Source organism: Macrotis lagotis, chromosome 7 (genome assembly GCF_037893015.1).
Source record: "Macrotis lagotis isolate mMagLag1 chromosome 7, bilby.v1.9.chrom.fasta, whole genome shotgun sequence".
Classification (NCBI taxonomy): Eukaryota; Metazoa; Chordata; class Mammalia; order Peramelemorphia; family Peramelidae; genus Macrotis; species Macrotis lagotis.
Window position 1 is genome coordinate 95,463,409 of NC_133664.1, and position 21,234 is coordinate 95,484,642.

At 39.5% G+C, this 21,234-nt stretch overlaps 1 protein-coding gene and 2 pseudogenes across 1 annotated transcript in view; all 3 read left to right on the forward strand.

Annotated features, from left to right (window-relative positions):
- Positions 1-1,895: 1,895 nt before the first annotated feature.
- The window catches only part of LOC141492755 (uncharacterized), a 31,277-nt gene continuing 11,938 nt past the window's right edge, over positions 1,896-21,234 (forward strand). Inside the window, exon 1 of the mRNA XM_074193411.1 lies at positions 1,896-2,078. Coding sequence (XP_074049512.1) covers positions 1,965-2,078 — 114 coding nt within the window. The 5' untranslated portion in view covers positions 1,896-1,964. The remainder of the gene's footprint in view (positions 2,079-21,234) is intronic.
- Positions 17,722-20,686, forward strand: LOC141492761 (elongation factor 1-alpha 1-like; annotated as a pseudogene).
- On the forward strand, positions 18,470-19,797 carry LOC141492750 (proteasomal ubiquitin receptor ADRM1 pseudogene; annotated as a pseudogene).

A 21,234-nucleotide genomic window follows, 5' to 3' on the forward strand; every position in this document is an offset into this window, starting at 1 on the left:
TTATTTATTCACAGCCTCAACATACAGACAAAGACTAAGGGTCCTGGCAGGGAATTAGTAGGGTATATTGCATGGATGAGGAGGAAGGCATTTTCCCCCCTCCCCAATCATTCTAGGGATAAGATGGCTCTAGGATTTTCATTTCCTCTCCCCTTCTATATTCTCTCTTATAAAGTCAAATCCCATGGAGGGGCAATAATAGGGATGAGTATCTCTTAGAAGATCAAGGATTCTGAATCTCCAGAGCAGCATAGTAGCAGAAGTTTCTTTAACCCTTTTACTCCCTCTCTGAGTCTTCATGACACAAGATCCTAAAAGAATGTAGAGGGCATATAATCCAACCCTCTCATTATACAGATGAGGAAAGTGGTGGAGTGACTTGCCCAAGGTCACAAAAGTAATAGATAGCAGAAAGGAGATGTTAATTGTGTATTCCATCTTCAAATCTGCTACTCTTTTCACTGCACTGTGACAAGGACACCCCTAACTATACTTGTAATGGTATCTTTTTTAGAGAATTCTCTGCAGCCAGCTTTTCCTTTTCTCTCCCTAGATCAGAGAATAGATATAGAAGATATATTGGTATAACTATCGACACTTTTCTTCCAAGAGAATATGTCCAGAGACAGAAGCAAGATGATAGTTTGTCAGAAAGCAAAATGCCAAGCTCCCACAGACCTAGAAAATGTCCCAGGCTATATTCTTTTGTTTTGTTTTTGTGAGGAGACAATGGGATTAACTGATTTGTCCAAGGTCACACAGCTATGTCATCATTTAGTGTCTGAGGTTGTATTTAAACTTCCAGGTCATATCCTGATGGGAAAATCCAAAAAAAAGTCACAGAGTCCTTTGTTCATTCATTCCAAGTTGGCATAGACAGACAGAACTTACACTGGAGACAGGTTGGCCTGGAGCATACCAAATGGAGCACTTTAATGTCCCATAAAGACTGAATACCAGGGAAAGAGGAGGTCCCAGACCCACACTAGGGCACCCTTGGGCTTATACCAGGGTATTAATAGAGAGATGCAACAGGGAAAAGTGCCAAATGATAGCTTTGTCACCCATTTCCATTCCATATCACAGATCCAGGCAAGAGTTGAAGAAGACCTGCATCGAGGGCAATATTCCCAAGAAAGGTCTTGGGTGATATACTGAGAAAGCAAAAAGTTCAGAATCAGGAGCAGTAGTGCAGTGGCTCAGACCCCAGATACAGAATGTTGCCTCAGTTGTAGCCTTTAGTCCAGCCTTCAGAAGAAAAACTAGGGTAGGAATCCCTGCTAGAGAAGAAACTTTAATTCCATCTCTCTGAACAATTGATAGGAGTCATTGATAGGAACTGAGTCCAGAAGTATCTACTGGTATTCAGTCTGAAATGAGGGGCAGGGCCTTGAAGAGTTCAAACCAATGGGGCAGCAATCAAACTTTGAGACCCCTTTAAGAGCATTGACTCCAGTCTGTCCTCAATAATGTGGAATAGTGGAAGACTCAATAACACAGCAAAGCAGCAACAGGAATAACCCAGACTTTTCCTCTGTATTACACAAAGTCCAGCCCTAATATCATATCCAAATATCAAATCCAAAGTCAGGATGTAAGTAGGAAAAATGAAGAAACAGAAAAAGAATTCTATCATAAGGAAGTTGTTATGTGGTTGCAGGGATACTCAAGACATAAATCCAAGAGAAAAGGGCTCTAGAATCTCTACCAGCAAAGTCCAAGCTTTGGATACAAACTCAATTACAACCTTGCCTGCCTTCTCTAACTCTGTAGTTATCCCAGGAGCCCTGTCTTTGATAGGATCTTTTGGAAGATTAGAGAGCTAGAAGATGGTTTATAACTAACCATGACACCTCCCACAAGGAGCAGTCAGATACCCAAAGGTCAGGTCACTGACCTCTCTCGGGAAGTAACCAGACCTCTAGTCCAAACTGACCCTGCACTGAGCCTACGGAGAGGCTAAAATGAGACTGTGGCTGTTGAGTTTGGTGGCAGGGATCATCCTGGAGGTAGCTGGGACCCCCCTGGGAAAAGTCTCAACAGGGACAGAACAAGCAGAGGAGGAAAAGGAAGGCCAGGTATGTTACTGTTGAGACTGAGGCCCCAGGAGACAGGAGGAATAGTATCTGATGAGGGTGGTGGGGCTGGCAGGGGGGGCAGAACCGGACTCTAAGGCTGGAAGGAAGGAAGGATAAGTTTAGAAACTTTCTCACCCTTCTCAATGCTATTTGGGAGAGGAGAGTATCTAGAAGAACCACTCAAGCCTTTCCCAGAAGGTTCCAAAAACAGAGTTGTATTGGAAGCAGTGGAAATTCTTAGAGAAGCAGAAAATTAAATCAATATGAGCATTTACATCTTGGAAATGAGGAAGCACTGCAAATTAGGGCTTGACTTGTTATTTTGTTGGAGTTCTAAATTTAGGAAAGTGATAGAGAGAATGTTGATAATGCAATTAAATTTTAAAATGTGTCCTGGTTAACCATTTACCAGTTTTAAGCCTCTGGTCTTGTGATCCCTCATGCACACAACCCTTATCTTCAATAAACCAAAGGAGCGTGATGTGATTCCCCATCAGTATGTTATAGGATGCAAAGATACTGGAAATTATGGCTTCTTATTTCTTCTTCTCCCCAGAACCAAATAATGGATTGAATTCACTTCTTTTACCAGAAACTGAAAAGTGCAATTTAATTGAAGTTTTTTTTAGCATATTGAGGAGGTGAGTGTAGCATTCTCCATGCAGGTTGTAATGCGGTATGCAGAGGACCCTGGGTTCTGGAAGAGTGGAAGAGCATACTTCTACCAGGAAAACTCCACACCTTAATAAGTGGTCTCTATGAGTCACTGGGGAAAAAACTGATCTGTGACCAACCTGTGGTTGGAAAGAAAACGACCACCATTGGGGAAAAAGTTTTACAGCTTTAGAAAACCTAGTGGAAGTACTCTCCCAAAACCCTGGGTCCCCTACATACTACACTACAGCCTAAATGGCTGTTACCTTTACCTTTTCAATATGCTCAAAAAATTCAGTTAAATTCCACATTTCATATTCTGGTAAATGAAACAAATTCAAATATATTCTTTGGCTCTAGGGAGTCCTGATCAGGAGGTGGGGAAGGAGTATTCTAGCTTATAAGAGAATTGATTTCTGTAATCCAGAAATTTCAAATCCTCCCTCCATATGATAAACCCTAACTGAGAAGTTGAGTCTCTAGAATATGCCTGGCTGCTAAACCCTTCCTAATCTGACCTATTTGGATTCTAAGAAGTCTTCTCTCTGTACTGTATTATTCTAAAGTGTTGAAGTTAAACTGCCCACAGAATTAAAGATATGGGCACCCTAGGCAGGAAAAGGAAACCTCTGGATAACAGATATCTCCTACTGAGACATCATTATAATCAAATATATATCATATGATGTATTAATTACATTACTATCTTATGTAATGTTATATAATATTCAATCTATTGTAATCAAATGAGAAACTTATAAAGTTCTTAATACAATACCTGGTCCTTCATAGGTACTCTGCAAATGCTTATTCCTTTTTTCCCTTCCTAAGCCCAACTGTATCCCAAGGTAAAAATATCTCTATGGAAATAAAGAGCTAATGTAAATTGGAAAGTGGAGTAAAAAGAGACAAGCATCAGGTAGACTATAGAATTCCTCCAAAGTTATGAAAACTAAGACCTTTGCTGAACTAAGTCCAGAACTAGCTAACTAGCTAAGTAGAGGAAAGAGAAAATGCTGAGGGGAATGGGATAAAGTAGGGCTGTCCTGTTCTCCCCCTACCTCCCCCACCAGGATTAGAATTATTTTCTTCATCAATTCAAACCATTATAGATGAGACATAACAAAGCTCTGGATACCCTTTTGACCATCCTAGAGTGCAGGCTCCTCTAAAACTTCAAACTTTATCATTCTGTGTGTTAGTAGTTGGTAAAGTCTAAACCTCTCATCCATGCTCTAGTATGCACATATGCATATATGTGTGCATTTGTTTGCATGTCTATACATGTATGTGTGTTTTGCATATATGTATGCCTATGCTTGGTTATGTTGTGCATACCCATGCATATATATTTTAATATGTCTGATACATAATAAGTACTTAATAAATGCTGATTGGTAAATTTGCTAGAAAATGTATAACCAGCTTAAGACTTCAAGGATCCTGTGAAAGAATTCACTTAAAAGATTGATTCTGATAAAGAAGAATTTAGGGACACAAAAAAGTTTATTTATTCTGCTATAGCTGTCAGAATCTAAGAGAGCAAGAATAGAGGATTAGCAGGATTAGCAATAGCAATCCCAAAAGGGAATAAGAGGTGAGAAAATGTATAGGGGCATAAGAGTTTGAGATAAAATGCACCCTAAGAACAGACTGGTCTCCTAAAGGAAGACCTCACAACTCAACTAAGTAGAGCATGAGATTTTGGTTTTTGTTTTTTTGGGTTTTTTTGGCATGAGGTTAAGTGACCTGCCCAAGATCATACAGCTAGGTATTATTAAATGTCTGAGGTCAAATTTAAACTCAGATCCTCTGGACTACAGGGTGGGTGCTCTATCCACTGCCATCTAGCTAACATGAGCATGAACTTTTTTTATCTTTGTCCATTTTGCCTTCTTTTATTTTCTTTTATTTTTTTCTTATTTTTTAAATATTTAATATTTATTTATTCTCATTCTGTCCAAATAATGTTTTTTATACATTCACAAAATATTCTTGTTTAAGAGTAAACAAAATACCCCATTCCCACAAAAAATATAGACTCACTTGAGCGATAAAGTAAAGGGGAGAGAAAAAAATTAAAATTAAAAAATAATAGTAATAATTGTAGGTATGGCCAGGTGGCGCAATGGATGGAGCACCAGCCCAGGAGCCAGAAGCACCTGAGCCCATATCCAGCCCCATACACCCAACAATCACCCAGCCGTGTGACATGCAAGCCACCTCAACCCCATTGCCCTGCAAAAACCAAAAAAAAAAAAAAAGACCCAAAATAAAATAAAATAGTAATAATAGTAGGGGTGGCTGGGTGGTGGACAGAGCATTGGCCCTTGAGCCAGGAGCACCCAGGTCCAAATCCGGCCTCAGACACCCAACGATTACCCTACTATGTGGCCCCAGGCAGGTCACCCAGCCCCATTTGCCCTGCACGCTCCCACAAATAATAATAATAAAAAATGTGCTTCAATCTTTGTTCCAACACCAACAACTCTGTCGTGAGTGGAACACATTCTTTATGATAAGTCCATCACAAAAGTTACTTCCATATTTTTCCACCATTGCCGTTGCTGATCGCAACTCCCTCCTTTCATATTTCTCTACTACCATGTACTATATTTTCTGTCTCCTTTCACTCTGACTCTGCTGTAGGGTAGCTGAGTGGTGCAGCAGACAGATCCCTGGTCCTGGGGTCAAGAGGCACTGAGCCCCCCCTACCACCCCTTAGGCTCAGCATCCACCTGGCCCTATGGTCTGGGACAGGCCATCTAATCCCAATCCATTGCAAGAAGTAAAAAAGAAAATGTGTTATATCTGACCACTCTCCCCCCATGGTCCATCCTCTCCTCCATCACTCATATCCCCCCCTTCCCCCTGTCCCCCCCTCTCCTTCTTACTCCAGATGTCTATACCCCATTGAGTATATATACTGTTTCCTCTCCTAGCCACCTCTGATGAGAGCGAAGATTCCCTCATTCCCCCTTGTCTTCCCCCCATCCATATCATTGCAATAGCTCATTTTAATAAAGAAAAATCTTATTATATGAAATATCTTGGCCTATTCCCCCTCTCCTTTTTCTTTCTCCCATTACATTTCCCTTTTTTCTATTGACTCCATTTTTACACCATATTTTATCTTCAAATTCAGCTTTCTCCTGTGCTTCAACTATAAAAGCTCCTTCTACCTGCTCTATTAACTGAGAAGGTTCATATGAGTATTATCAGTGTCATTTTTCTATGCAGGAATACATGCAGTTCATCATCATTAAGTCCCTCATATTTTCCCCCTCTCCTCCAATCTCTATGCTTCATCTGAGTCCTGTATTTGAAGATCAAACCTGTTCAGCTCTGGCCATTCCAACAGGAACATTTGAAATTCCCCTGGTTCATTGAAAGTCCATCTTTTTCCCTGGAAGAGAACATTCGTTTTTTCTGGGTAGTTCATTCTTGGCTGCATTCTAAGCTCTTTTGCCTTCCAGTATATTATATTCCAAACCCTATGAGCTTTTAATATAGTTGCTGCTAAGTCCTGTGTGATCCTGACTGCAGCTCCACAATATTTAAATTGTGTCCTTCTAGCTGCTTGTATATTTTCTCTTTGACTTGGGAATTCTGGAACTTGGCTATAATATTCCTAGGTGTTGGATTTTTGGGATTTCTTTTTCGGGGGATAGATGGATTCTCTCCATTTCTATTTTACCCTCTGATTCTAGGATATCAGGGCAATTTTCCTGCAGTAATTCTTTGAAAATGAGGTCAAGGCTCTTTTCCTGATCATGACTTTCAGTTATTCCAATAATTTTTAAATTATCTTTCCTAAATCTGTTTTCCATATCAGTTGTTTTTTCAATATGTTTCACATTTTCTTCTAATTTTTCATTTTTTTGGTTTTGAAGTAATGAGTCCTGATTTCTTGTAAATTCATCAATCTCCCTGAGTTCTATTCTTTGTCTGAAGGATTTGTTTTCCTCAGAGAGTTTTCTTATCTCTTTTTCCATCTGGCCAATTTTTGTTTTTTAAAGTATTCTTCTCTTCAATAGCTTTTTGAACTGTTTTATCCATTTGACCCAAGCTGGTTTTTAGCATGCTATTTTCTTCAGTATTTGGGGGGATTTCCTTGACTAGGCTGCTGACTTCATGTTCATGTTTTTCCTGCATCTCTCTCATTTCTTTTCCCAATTTTTCCTTCTAACTCCCTCATTTGATTTTCAAAGTCTTTTTTTGAGCTCTATCATAGCCTGATCCCAATTTCTGTTTTTCTTGGAGTCTTTAGATGCAGGAGCTTGTGTTTCCTCATCTTCAGACTGAGTATATTGATCCTTCTTAGGATCATAGATAATGTATTTCTCAATGGTGTTCCTCTTTTTTCTCTGCTTGATCATTTTCTCAGCCTAAGCTTGTTTTGGGGGTGCTTCCTGTGCTTTTGGGACACTCTCACAAGGGTCTCAGTGTGTGAGGCTCTGTCCTCCCTCCTGGTCTGTGAATGACCATATGCACCCCTCCTCTGCTATGGGGCTGAGGTGGCAGGGGCCCCTGCTGTTCTATGGGGAGGCCTAGACTGCCATCAGTGTCTGAATGTGTTCAGAACCCCAGAGTCCTGTTCCAGGGCCAGAGGACAGAGCTCAGCAGTCTCTCTTCACTCCCCTCCTTCAGTTCAATGGGCTCATGCCCTGGGGGCTCCTTCTTATGTTTCCTGGATCTAGTGGCTGCTCACTGTTTGCCCTGAGGCCTGGACTTCAAGTGCTTGCTCTGGCAGAGGTCCCCCGTTCCCCTAATTTGTGCCCTATGGAAACTCCCCCGCTGCTGAGAGCCAGGGCTCCCAGTGCCCTGGGGCTGCCTCCGGGAGGGTGAAGCTCTTTAGCTCTGGCAGGCCACCTCTCTGGCCAGCCACCCCTCCCACCTCGGGGAGCAGAGCCTTTCTGCTCTTTTCCAGGTTACCTTGAGTAGAAGAACTGCCTCACTGGGTCCCTCTGTGGGTTCTGTCTCTCGAAAATTTAGTTAAAGTCCTTAGTTTGAAAGCTTTATGAGAGTGCCTAAGACAAGATCAGTTTTTGTGGCCATCTTGGCTCCACCTCAGAGAATGAACTTTTAAAGGTAATGAGGTATTTAAGGAAATGTACTAGAGGGACTGTACCTCAAAGATTTAATCCCTTCTGACCAGGGCAGGGATCCATTGTTGATAGGGGCTCCTCTTGTGACTGAGGGAAGGGATTTAATGAGCCCTTGTCAGGGAGGGGCAAAGTACTTTATAAAAAGTTCCTCAACCTTATCTCCCTAGCTTGGATAATGGGATAAGGATCAGTGTTAGTGTAAGATACATTGTCTGTACAGATGGAACAGATTAATTATAGAACATATTTTTCTTAACATTTCCTCTTCTTCAATGTAATGATCTTCTTTGACAAGAAAGGAAAAATAACAACCAAATTCACAAAAAACACCAAAATTTATTTCTTTTCATATTAAATACAGGGTACAGGAAGTACCAAAAAGACAAGTGGCAAAGGTACCAATGATTCTGTTACTGATGTTGGTAATTTCTTTTGCACAGTGACTATCTACAATTCTTCTCATGTGTGTGCATATACAAACAGAGAGGGAAGGACCAGGGTGGGAAGGAGAAAGAAAAGATGGAAAATACAGAGAGAAAAGAAGAGAGAAAAATCAGGGAAAGAGAGGTAAGAGGGAGAGAGAGAGCAGAGAAAAAAAGAAGGGAAGGAAAAAGGGAGGCAGAAAGACAAACAGAAAGAGAGGGAGATAGAAAAGTGTGTATAATCATTAAATGAAACATCAAACTTTTTTTAAGTGTTCACTATGAGGCAGACAATATACAAAGTACTGAGGCTGCAAAGACAAAAATAATGAGACTCTGCCCTCAAGGAGCTTATATTAATTCAATTCAACAAACTTTGACTGGGTTTCTACTGTATGCCAGGCATTCTGAGAGGCATTTGAGGAATGAAGATTCATCCTTTGTTTTTGGTATTGAATTTGATGATTAGTGGGAAAATATATAGAAGTTATTGTTAAAATTCCTTGCAATTCATACTCAGAGGTCCCATAATCCCCATCCATTATTAAATGAGTCCATTCTTCATCCTTACAGGACAAGCCCAAGAAATCAAAGAGAGACTTCTTTGTAACTGGTGGTTACTCAAGACTAACTTCTATAAGTTTGAAAATGGGTCAAAAGGCAAGGAGAATTAAAGATCATAATAGGGGTGATAAAATTGGGAAAGAGCTTTGGAGATAAGGTTAGGGAAGGCAGATCATGTGGGAGACCAGAATCTGAGGGGTAAATGGAGATTGCTGGACACTATTAGGGAAAACCAGAGTTCAGTCATGCATCTCTAAGGGCTTGAGTTACCCATCCCAAAATGAGTTGTGCACCAAAACCATGAAGTTGTTCAGCTCTAAGAATGTAGAAAGTTGAGTAAAATCCTTATTCTGTATCTGGGGAATGGAAAAAAGATGGCAGATGTAAAATAATGATCTGGAACAATATCCATATGCAGCCATGTGAAGAAGATAAACCCCTCCTGGGCATATAATTTCCCTCATCAAGGAGAATAAACCAATTAATTCATTTATAGAAGACTACACAGGTTATCAGCTGAACAGATATAACCAGAGAAATGGTATGCAAGTACACTGCTACTATAAAATGACACTAACTCAGGCTTATTCTTCAGGTGAAGCAAAGTAATGCAGTGACTTGATACTGGAGTTGGAGTCAAAAGGACCAGAGTTCTAATTTTTCCTTAGATACTCTGGGGAAGCTATTTAACCTCATTCAGTCTCAATTTCCTCATCTGTAAAACTAGGATAATTATAACCCCTACTTCATAAGGTTGGGGCAAAGATCAAATGAAATAATATATGTAAAATGCTCCACTATCCTTAAAGCACTATATAAATGCTAGCTATTAGTTCATGTTTGTCCAACTTTTAAGCTCTTCTGGGCAATATAGTCCAACAAAAACTTGTAAAAGGCCACATTTAGAAATGGATATTTATTTATAATGAAATTCATATTACCAATAATTATATTAATAAACTATAATAATGCCATATGAATGGGCTTTGAGGAACACATGTTGCCTGGGAGCCACAGGTTGAAGGCACTATTCCTCTTTCCAAATTATCCTGACCTTATTTAAGTCAGAGCCCCCTTGGTCTTGATCCATTTTTCTAGACTCAGACAACATTTTCCTGCCTAATCATTGGGTTCTGTTACCTTTCTGATTTCTAGAATTAACCTTTGATTAGTTACTTTGACCCTTGAAATGAGGTTTAGTATATCTGGATTGAATATCCTTGTTGAATCTCTCACCTATTAATTGCATGCTAATGCCCCATGTCTTCTGCATTATTGCATGCCTGATGATGACTCTATATTTTCAAAGTCTATTCCAGAAAAGCATGGGAGCTCTGGTGTGTTTTATCATGCTAGAAATTCTTCTAGTCCAACCCCAATGATAATTCAAATCTACAATTCTAGGGTCAACCTGGATAAAAATCTAGAGAATTCTCTTTAATAGATTGACTACTAGGCAATGGATTTTAAGGGCCATGGCAATCCATGAATCAAAATTTATACATACATACATATATACATATATATATTATATATATATATAATATATATATATATATATATATGATCTTCAGTCCTATGTGGACCCTTTTCATTTAAACTGTGAGGGTGATGAAGTATCAGAAAATTTGGTTGAAGTTATCAAGAATCACACAATTTATAGACCATCTATAAACATTAAACTAAATGCAGATAATTTAAACACGAGGTATTTGTCAAGTATCCAACAATTTAACATACTGTTGAAAGAACTAGACCATTTAAGTACTGAGATTCTCACAGGAAAAAAAACCCAGGACATAAAAGAAAGGTGCACTCAATGGAAGAGTGGCTCACAGGTTCCCTTTGAAAAGATAGGCACCGTGGATGAAGCACCAGACCTGGAATCAGGAGTACCTGAGTTCAAATCCAGTCTCAGACACTTAGTAATTACCTAGCTGTGTGGCCTTGGGCAAGCCACTTAACCCCATTGCCTTGCAAAAGAAAGAAAGAAAGAAAGAAAGAAAGAAAGAAAGAAAGAAAGAAAGAAAGAAAGAAAGAAAGAAAGAAAGAAAGAAAAAGAAAATATAAGCACTATGAACTGATGCTGAGTGAGATGAGCAGAACCAGAAAAACATTGTATACCCTAACAGCAACATGGGGGTGATGATCAACCTTGATGGACTCACTTATTCCATCAGTGCAATAATCATTCCATCAGTGCAACAATTTTCCTATCTCCAATGGAGAATACCATCTGTATGAATTTAAACAAAGACCAAGGACTATTACTTTTAATTTAGAGGGGAAAAAAAGTTATCTTATTGTCTGATCTTGCTATCTCTTATACTTTATGTTTCTTCCTGAAGGATATGATTTCTCTCTCATCACATTCAATTTGGATCAATGTATACCATGGAAACAATGTGAAGACTGAAAAATTGCCTTCTGTGGATGGGTGGGGGGAGGGAAGTAAGATTAGGGGGAAAATTGTAAAACTCAAAATAAATAAAATCTTTAAAAAAAAAAAAAAAGAAAAATATAGGCACCAAAACTGACATAGTTAGACTCATTATGAAAACAAAAGTAACAAGGTATATTTTCAATAACTGTCTATCACATGAGATATAAATAAATCAAAAAAATCCCCAAACAACTCATAAATAAAACTATCAGGAGGGAAAAAATAGATACCAAAAAGTGATCTCGTTTTTTATAATGATCTATTTTTAAAATCAGTAATAAAGGAGCCAAAACATTTGGAATCTTAACATTTCCCTCCCCTATGGGTTATACAAAGTAGAAATGACACCTAGGAAGATGAAGTTGGGAGTAGCAATGGGATTAGAGTAAACATTCACTAAGGAAATCCATGCTGGTGGTAGAACATTCTTGAAAGAATTGGGAGGTCACCCTAAGAGATATCTCAAGGATGAGATAGCCAAATTTTAAAAATCACAGACTATATTAAGATCTCCCCTCCAAAAAAAGTAATACATAATGTGTACTTTCTCAACTTTATACAAATTTATGAGAATGTTCTACATGGATATTGGGAGTAACATCAATGAAAATATGAGCAAGAAACAGGCAGTTTTTGCTTTTGTTGTTGTTGAGTCATCCAGTCATATCTTCATGACTCATGGATCATAGCATGGCAAGTCCTTCTATCATTCACCATCTCTTGAAATCTGTCCAAGTTCAAGTTTATTGTCTATGGCACTATCTAACCATCTTGTCCTCTGTCATCCCTTTACCTTTTGCATTCAATCTTTCCCAACCTTAGAGTCTTTTCCAGGGAGTCACAAAGTATTTAAGTTTGAGATTCAGTATTTGACTTTCTAGTCAATAGCTTGTTGTAATTTCTTTAATTATTGACTGACTTGTTCTCCTTGTTGTCCATTTATTATTTACAACATCTTACATCTTTTTGTCACATACTTAAGTGAAATGATCAGAGAATACAAGATTCAGCTATCATTTTGTTCATTGATTACCAAAATAAAAGGGGATTTGATTCAGTAGAACAAAATACAGGGTTAGCATTTCTCTTTCAACAAGGAATTATGCCTATCTCCTAGAATATTTTTAGACAAATGTAGATAGAGATTTTCAGTGACTAATTATGATCAGTCAAGGCTTAAAACAAAGAGATATGTATTCTTATACAATATCCAAATAGGATATAATTTCCCTTTATAGAATGAGAATGTTTATGGATAACACTGGACTGATTTTGTCAAGGCCTAGAATATTATAGACACTCATCAATGAGAGCCATCATTATCTAAAAGAAATCAGCCTAACAATTCATACATAAAAAATTAAATAAATGAAAAATTCTTTTTTTTCCACATGTAAAAAAATAAACTTTTTACAAGAGAATTGGGGTTAAGTGACTTGTCCAGGGTCTCTAAGTTTATAAATATCAAGCATTTGAGATCAGATTTGAACTCACATCCTTATGACTCCAGGACCAGTACTATTCACTGTACGACGTAGCTACTCCTTGACCAGAATATATTGTACAGTTTGATGGAAAGTCCATTTAGTTAGTAGATCATATATATCTGGGAGAGGTAACACAGATGGAGAATAAGTTGGACCCAGAATTAATTAAGAAAAAAAAAGGATGGTTTAAATTTGAGAAATGTTGATTATTCTAAGCTCCTCAATGGAGCAAAGGCCCACCTTTTGAACACAAATGTTCTTCTGTTGATGGTACAGGTTTGCAAATACTGGAACACCACAATCTTAGAGAGATAAAAATGCAGGTGACTCAAAAAAGTGAGATATGTAGGGTCATATTTCTGATAATGGCCTATGTCACATAATGCAGAAAGAATATTGTTCAAGAAATTTATGATCAGAAATGATCTGCTCTGAAATGAGGAAGTGATAAAAGATGAGTAGTCCAGATAAAGTTTTAGAAAGACTGTAATTCCCTACAAAGACTTCATCAAGATTAGAGATGTACTACTCTACTTTAAAAAAAATGTCAAAACTGCTCCCAGAAAATTGAGGTAAGTCAAAGGCAGAATACAAAAGGATCCTGAAGTCTTTCCAGCAGTTCCAACACTCTATGACTGAGTTCCTCAGAGCCCAAGCCCAGCCAAGTCTGAGCCTTGTCCCTAAGCCATGGCTTCAGGGGTGCAACTTTGGAGTATTGTGGGAACTCCCTTTCCAAGCCTTTCCCAAGACTGTGGCTAGATGTTTCAGCATAGTGTGAAAGAGGCCATTCTCAAGACTTTCCAATGAGGAGTCCAAAGTTGCACTTATTGGTCTAAGAGAAAAAAAGACCTGAGTTCTCACCAGTCTCAACAGGGCCCAAACCCAATCTTAGTTTAGCAGACAGTCAAACTCATTTGGTCATTCCAGGTCTGGTCCAGTAATCTATCAGTGGTCAAAGTTAAGTTTCAGAAGAAAGGTCCAAGTCAAAATTCAACTCAAATAGTCCCTGAAATTTGTTCTGAGATCCTAGCGTCATTTTGTGTATATGTGTATATGTGTATATCCACACTAAATTGTGGCCTTCTTTAAGATAGTGAGAGAGGAAGGGGGAAAATAAAGTCAAAAGTTCACAGCAGAAAACAAAAGAAAACCAACAAAGAAGCAAAGAAAAACTGGGCAGTTTTGAAAACAATGTGTAGTGTTGGTTATATAGGTTTTCTTGGAATGGAAGTTTATTATTTTATATTGAATCTTATCTTAAGTTCTGCTATGTACATGGTAATGGGGTTTTTTGGTATTTAAGTTAAAATAATTTTAAATTTACAAAAAAAATAATTTTATCGAAGTAAATGATTTTTGATATGGTGCTAAGAATGCAAGCTATCAAGATGGTGGCAGGAAAACAGCCTCTTTTAGGTGCTCTCTCCAAAATATTTCAAAAACCTTAAAATTATGAGTCTAACTAAATTGTTGAGAGACAGAACCCACAGAAAGGTACAGTGAGGCAATTCTCCAGCCCAAGGTAACCTGAAAAATAGTGGGAAGGCTCTGTTCCATGGTGTTGGAAGGATGGCAGCAAGGGAGTGAAGGACCTTCAGCCTTCCTAGAACAATCCCAGGGCACCCTAGCAGCCCCAGCTCCTGGCAGTAGAAGCAGTTTCCTGACCTGCCAACCCAGGGAACATCAAGTGCAACTTGGAAGATCAGCAGGGAGACTCTCTGTCAGAGTGAGTGCAAAGCTCAGGCCAGCATGGTCCTCCTCAGCATGACCACAGCCCTCAGTGCAGCCCAGATCCCAGGAAACAGAAGCAGACCTGTGAGGCTGCCCAGTAGGAGCCACCCAGCAGTTACTCCCTGAGTGCTCAACCCACAGAAGGTAAGGGAATGGAAGAAGACTGCAGAGGTCTGTCCTCTGGGACAGGACTCTGGGGCTTTGACTATATTCAGACCCTGGTCACAGTCTGGGTTCCCAGACGGGTGAACTTGTGGCCATTCAGCAGACCAGGAGAGCAATCAGAGCCTCACATACTGAGGTCCTTGTGGGGGTGTCCCAATAATACTCAAAAGCTCAGGAACACTCCAAAACCAGGCACAGGGTGAGGAAATGGGTAAACAAAAAAAAAAAAAAAAAAGGAACCTGACTATAGACAATTACTTTGGCCCCATGGAGGATCAGAATACACATTCTGAAGATGAGAAAGTCAAGGCTTCTGTATCTAAAGACTCCAAGAAATACAGAAGTTGGGCTCAGGCTTTGATAGAGCTCAAAAAAAGATTTTGAATATCAAGTAAGGGAGGTAGTAGGAAAAATTAGGAAAAGAAATGAGAGAGATGCAGGAAAAACATGAAAACAATGTCAGCAACTTAGTCAAGGAGATCCAAAAAAATGCTGAAGAAAATAACATGTTAAAAACCAGTTTAGGTCAAATGAATAAAACTATTCAAAAAGTTATTGAGCCCCTTTACTTTATCACTCAAGCAAGTCTATATTTATGGGGGAGGGGGTATTTCATTTACTCTTAAACAAGAATATTTTACTAATGCAAAGAAAACAGTATTTGTACAAAATGAGAATAAATATTAAATAAAAAAAAGAATACCAAATAAAAAAAAGTTATTGAGGAGAAAAATGCTTTAAAAAGCAGAATAAGCCAGATGGAAAATGAGAGAAGAAAGTTCTCTGAGGAAAATAAATCCTTCAGATGTAGAATGGAGCTAAAGAAAGCTGATGACTTTGCAAGAAATCAAGACAGTAATTCGACACCAAAAAATTGAAAAACTAGAAGAAAATGTAAACTATTTCATTGAAAAAACAACTGATCTGGAAAGAAACAGATTCAGAAAAGATAATTTAAAAATTATTAAGCTACCTGAAAGTCATGATCAGGAAAAGAGCCTTGACCTCATTCTTAAAGAATTTCTACAGGAAAATTGCCCTGTAGAAGCATAGGGTAAAATATAAATGAAAGAACCTTCTGATCTCCCCTGGAAAGAGATCCAAAAAAAAAAATCCAACCCCCACCCCAGGAATATTATAGCCAAGTTCCAGAACTCCCAAGTCAAAGAGAAAATATTACAAGAAACCAAAAGGAAACAATTCAAATATTGTGGAGCTATAGTCAGGATTACCCAGGACTTAGCAACATTCACATTAAGAGCTCATAGGGCTTGGAATATAATATTCTGGAAGGCAAAAGAGCTTGGAATGCAACTGAGAAAATCAACTACCCAGCAAAACTGAACATCCTCTTCCAAAGGAAAAGATGGATTTACAATGAAACGAGGGGATTTCAAATGTTCCTGTTGAAATGACCAGAGCTGAACAGAAAGTTTGATCTTCAAGTACAGGACTCAGGGTGAAACATAGAAAAAGTGGACAAGAAGGGGAATTTATGAGGGACTTAATGATGATGAATTGAGTGTATTCCTGCATGGAAAGATGATAGTGCTAATGCTCATATGAACCTTCTCATTTAATAGAGCAGGTATAAGGAGCTTTTATAGGTAAGGCACAGGAGAGACCTGAATCTGAAGATTTAATATATTGTAAAAGTGGAGTCAATGGGTGAAAGGGAAATGTCCTGGGAGTATGATAAAGGAGAGGTAGAATAGGCTAAGATATTTCATGTAAAAGAGTCAAGAAATAGATTTTGCAATGCTATGGAAGGCAAGGGAGAATGAGGAAACCTTCATTCCCATCGGAAATGGCTCAGAGAGAAAACAGCATACAAACTCAATAGGGTATAGACATCTAGAAGAAAAAGGAGAGACAGGGGACAGGGAGAAGGGAGGAGGGATATGGGTAATAGAGAAGAGAGTAGATCATAGGAGAGGATAGTCAGATATAACACATTTTCTTTTTTTACTTTTTGCAAGGTGGAGGGATTGGGTGGCCTGTCCAGGACCACAGGGCAGGGTGGGATATGGGTTTGGGGCCTCATGGCCCCAGGGCTGGTGCTCTGGATGCTGCACCACTCAGCTGCCTCACAGCACATTTTTGAAGAGGGACAGAGTGAAAGGAAAGAGAAAACATAATAGATGGTAGTGAGGAGGAATGGATGGAGGGGATTACAATCAGCAACAGCAACTATGGAAAAATATGGAAGTAACTTCTCTGATGGATTTATGATAAAGAATGTGATCTACCCAAGACAGAACTGATAGTATCAGAACACAGACTGAAATGTATTTTTTCTCTTTCTTTTACTTTATTTCTCATGAGGTTTTATATTTTTGTGGGGAAGGAGGTATTATGTTTACTCTTAAATAAGAATGTATAAATAATCTGTAAATAAATTAAAGAAAATTAAAAAATGTATTTGAAGAAAAGTGGGGGGAAAAGAAAGAAATGACAAGGAGAATGGTTTCAGAGAAACCTGGGAAGTCCTTTATGAACTTATACAAAGTGAAGTGAGGAGCACCCAGGGATATTTTATGCAGTAATGGAAATCTTGTAAGGATGATCAACTGTGAAAAACCTAGCTACTCTGATTCAAGACACTTACAAAGAACTCATGAGGCAAAGTGCTACCCACCTTCAGAGAAAGAATGGATGATAATTGAATTACTTTCAACAACAATAACAAATCAAAGCATATGTTTTCTTTCTTTATTTTTGCAAGGCTATTGGGGTTGGGTAACTTGCCATGGGTAACAAAATTAGTGTCAAGAGTCTGAGGCCACATTTGGATTCAGGTCCTTCTGACTCCAGAGCTGATGTTCTATCACTATGTAACCTAAATGCCCCATTTTATTTTGCCATATGGTTAATAAGGAAATGTGCTTTTTCATGACTTTGTATTTATAATTGATATATTAATTATCTTCTCAAGAGATAGGGGAGGGGAGCAGGAAGGGAGAGAATTTGGAACTCAAAAAAAATTTAATGAATTTAATTTTTTAATGCAGTTGAGAAATTTAATGAAATGAAAATATATTTTAAAGAAAAAAAGAATGCAAGCTATCATAATAAGAAAGGACAGGGGCTTTTTCGCAACGGGTTTGCCGCCAGAACACAGGTGTTGGGAAAACCATCGCTAAACCTCCACAAAAATGGGCAAGGAAGAGACTCACATGAACATTGTCGTCATTGGACACGTAGACTCTGGCAAGTCCACTACTACTAGCCACTTCATCTACAAATGTGGTGGAATAGATAAAAGAACCATTGAGAAGTTTGAGAAGGAGGCTACTGAGATGGGAAAGGGCTCCTTCAAATACGCCTAGGTCTTGGATAAGCTGAAGGCTGAATGTGAGCGTGGTATCACTATTGATATCTCCCTGTGGAAATTTGAGACCAGCAAGTATTACGTGACCATTATCAATGCTCCAGGACACAGAGACTTTATCAAGAACATGATTACAGGCACATCTCAGGCCGACTGTGCAGTCCTGATTGTTGCTGCTGGTGTTGGTGAATTTGAAGCTGGTATCTCAAAGAATGGGCAGACCCGTGAGCATGCCCTTCTGGCCTACACACTAGGTGTAAAAAAACAACTGATTGTTGGTGTAAACAAAATGGATTCCACTGAGCCCCCTTACAGCCAGAAGAGATATGAGGAAATTGTCAAGGAAGTCAGCACCTACATTAAGAAAATTGGCTACAGGAAGAAGGGAGTGACGGTGGGGCAATCGGAGATTGTGGCCAGCAGCTGCAGAGAAGGAAGAGCGAGCCCCAGTCGCTGCTCCAGCCCGGTCTGCGCCGCAGGCCCCAGAATGACTTCAGGTGCTTTGTTTCCAAGCCTAGTCCCAGGCTCCCGGGGCTCATCCAGCAAATATCTGGTCGAGTTTCGGGCAGGAAAAATGTCATTGAAAGGAACTACAGTTACCCCAGATAAATGAAAAGGGCTTGTATATATTCAGCAAACTGATGATTCCCTCATTCATTTCTGTTGGAAGGATAGGACTTCTGGTAACGTAGAAGATGATTTAATTATTTTTCCTGATGACTGTGAATTGAAGCGAGTACCTCAGTGCACTACTGGTAGAGTATATGTACTGAAGTTCAAGGCTGGGTCAAAGCGACTCTTCTTTTGGATGCAGGAGCCTAAGACTGAGAAGGATGAGGAACATTGCAGGAAAGTAAATGAATATTTGAATAATCCTCCTATTCCAGGAGCTTTGGGTGCCAGCGGAAGTGGAGGCCATGAATTTTCAGCACTTGGAGGTGAAAGTGGCTTGCAGAGCCTTCTGGTTAACATGAGTCATAACCAGCTCATGCAACTTATTGGACCAACTGGCTTGGGAGGACTTGGTGGGCTTGGTGCACTGACAGGTCCTGGTCTGGCTAGCTTACTGGGGAGCGGAGGGCCTCCAACAAGCAGCTCTTCATCAAGCTCCCGAAGCCAGTCAGCTTCTGTAACCCCATCTTCTACCTCTTCTTCCGCTCGTGCTACACCAGCACCCAGTGCTCAAACAATTGCCTCTGCAACTAGTCCAAGCCCTGCACTGAGTTCAGGTAATGGAACCAGCACAGCAACAAGCCCAACCCAGCCCATTCAACTGAGTGACCTTCAGAACATTTTAGCTACTATGAATGTGCCATCTGGGGCAGGAGGCGGACAGCAAGTTGACTTGGCCAGTGTACTAACTCCAGAGATCATGGCTCCTATTCTGGCCAATGCTGAAGTCCAAGAGCGGTTGCTGACTTATCTTCCCTCTGGAGAATCTCTTCCACAGACTGCAGAAGAGATTCAGAATACGCTGGCTTCTTCTCAGTTTCAGCAGGCATTAAGTATGTTCAGTGCTGCCTTAGCCTCAGGACAGCTTGGCCCACTTATGAGTCAGTTTGGTTTACCAACTGAAGCTGTAGATGCAGCAAATAAGGGTGATGTCGAAGCATTTGCCAAAGCCATGCAGAACAATGCCAAGTCAGACCAAAAGTAAGGAGATGTAAAGGACAAGAAAGACAAAGAGGAAGATATAAGTTTAGATTAAATTATTTGCTATCTTTTAAGATATTGGAAATTCTTAGTAATTAAGTGACTTTAGTAGTGTCATTAGTTTATTGCATATCCTCATGCCTACATTCAGCCTACAAAATAAAGGACTTTTCTTTAAAAAAAAAAAAAGAAAAAAAAGAAAATTGGCTACAGCCCTGACACGGTAGCCTTTGTGCCAATTTCAGGTTGGAACGGTGACAACATGCTGGAGCTGAGCTCTAATATACCTTGGTTCAAGGGATGGAAAGTCACTCATAAAGATGGTAATGCTAATGGAACTACACTGCTCGAAGCCTTGGATTGCATCCTGCCTCCAACCCGCCCAACTGACAAGCCCCTCCGTCTGCCCCTCCAAGATGTCTACAAGATTGGCGGTATTGGTACTGTACCTGTTGGCAGAGTGGAAACTGGTGTTCCAAAACCAGGAATGGTGGTCACTTTTGCCCCAGTCAATGTTACAACTGAAGTAAAGTCTGTTGAAATGCACCATGAAGCTTTGAGCGAAGCCCTGCCTGGGGATAATGTTGGTTTCAATGTCAAGAACGTGTCTGTCAAAGATGTACGCCGTGGTAATGTGGCTGGTGATAGCAAGAATGACCCACCTATGGAAGCAGCTGGCTTCACTGCACAGGTCATTATCCTGAACCATCCAGGCCAAATCAGTGCTGGCTATGCACCTGTTTTGGATTGTCACACATTGCTTGCAAGTTTGCTGAGCTGAAGGAGAAGATTGATCGTTGTTCTGGTAAGAAGCTAGAAGATGGCCCTAAATTCCTGAAATTTGGTGATGCTGCCATCATTGACATGGTTCCAGGCAAGCCCATGTGTGTGGAGAGCTTCTCTGATTATCCTCCTCTGGGTCATTTTGCTGTCCGTGATATGAGGCAGACTGTTTCAGTTGGTGTCATCGAGGCAGTTGACAAGAAGGTTGATGGAACTGGCAAGGTCACAAAATCTGCCCAGAAGGCTAAATGAATATTCTGTACAACACCTGCCACCGCAGTCTTAATCAGTGGTAGAACGGTCTCAGAACTGTTTTTCTCAATTGGCCATTTAAGTTTAATAGTAAAAGACTGGTTAATGATTACAATGCATCGTAAAAGCTTCAGGAGGAAAGGAATGTTTTTGTGGACCATTTGTTTCGTGGCAGTTTTAAGTTATTAGTTTTTAAAATCAGTAATTTTTAAATGGAAACAACTTGACCAAAAATCTGTCACAGAATTTTGAGACTATTAAAAGAGTTTAATGCAGAAAAAAGAAAGAAAAAGAAAGGACAGCGGAGGCTTGGTGGCACAGTGGATAGAGAGCACTGACCCTGAAATCAGGAGTACCTGAGTTCAAATCTGACCTCAGACACTTAATAATTACCTAGTTGTGTGGCCTTGGGCAAGCCACTTAACCCCATTGCCTTGCAAAAAAATCTAAAAAGAAAAACAAATAGAAATTGAGATTTGTTTTTTTTCTTTCTTGGAGGAAAAAAAAGAAAAGACAAAGATGGAATAAGGATGTGATGGTGTGTGCATAAAATTAAAATTCAC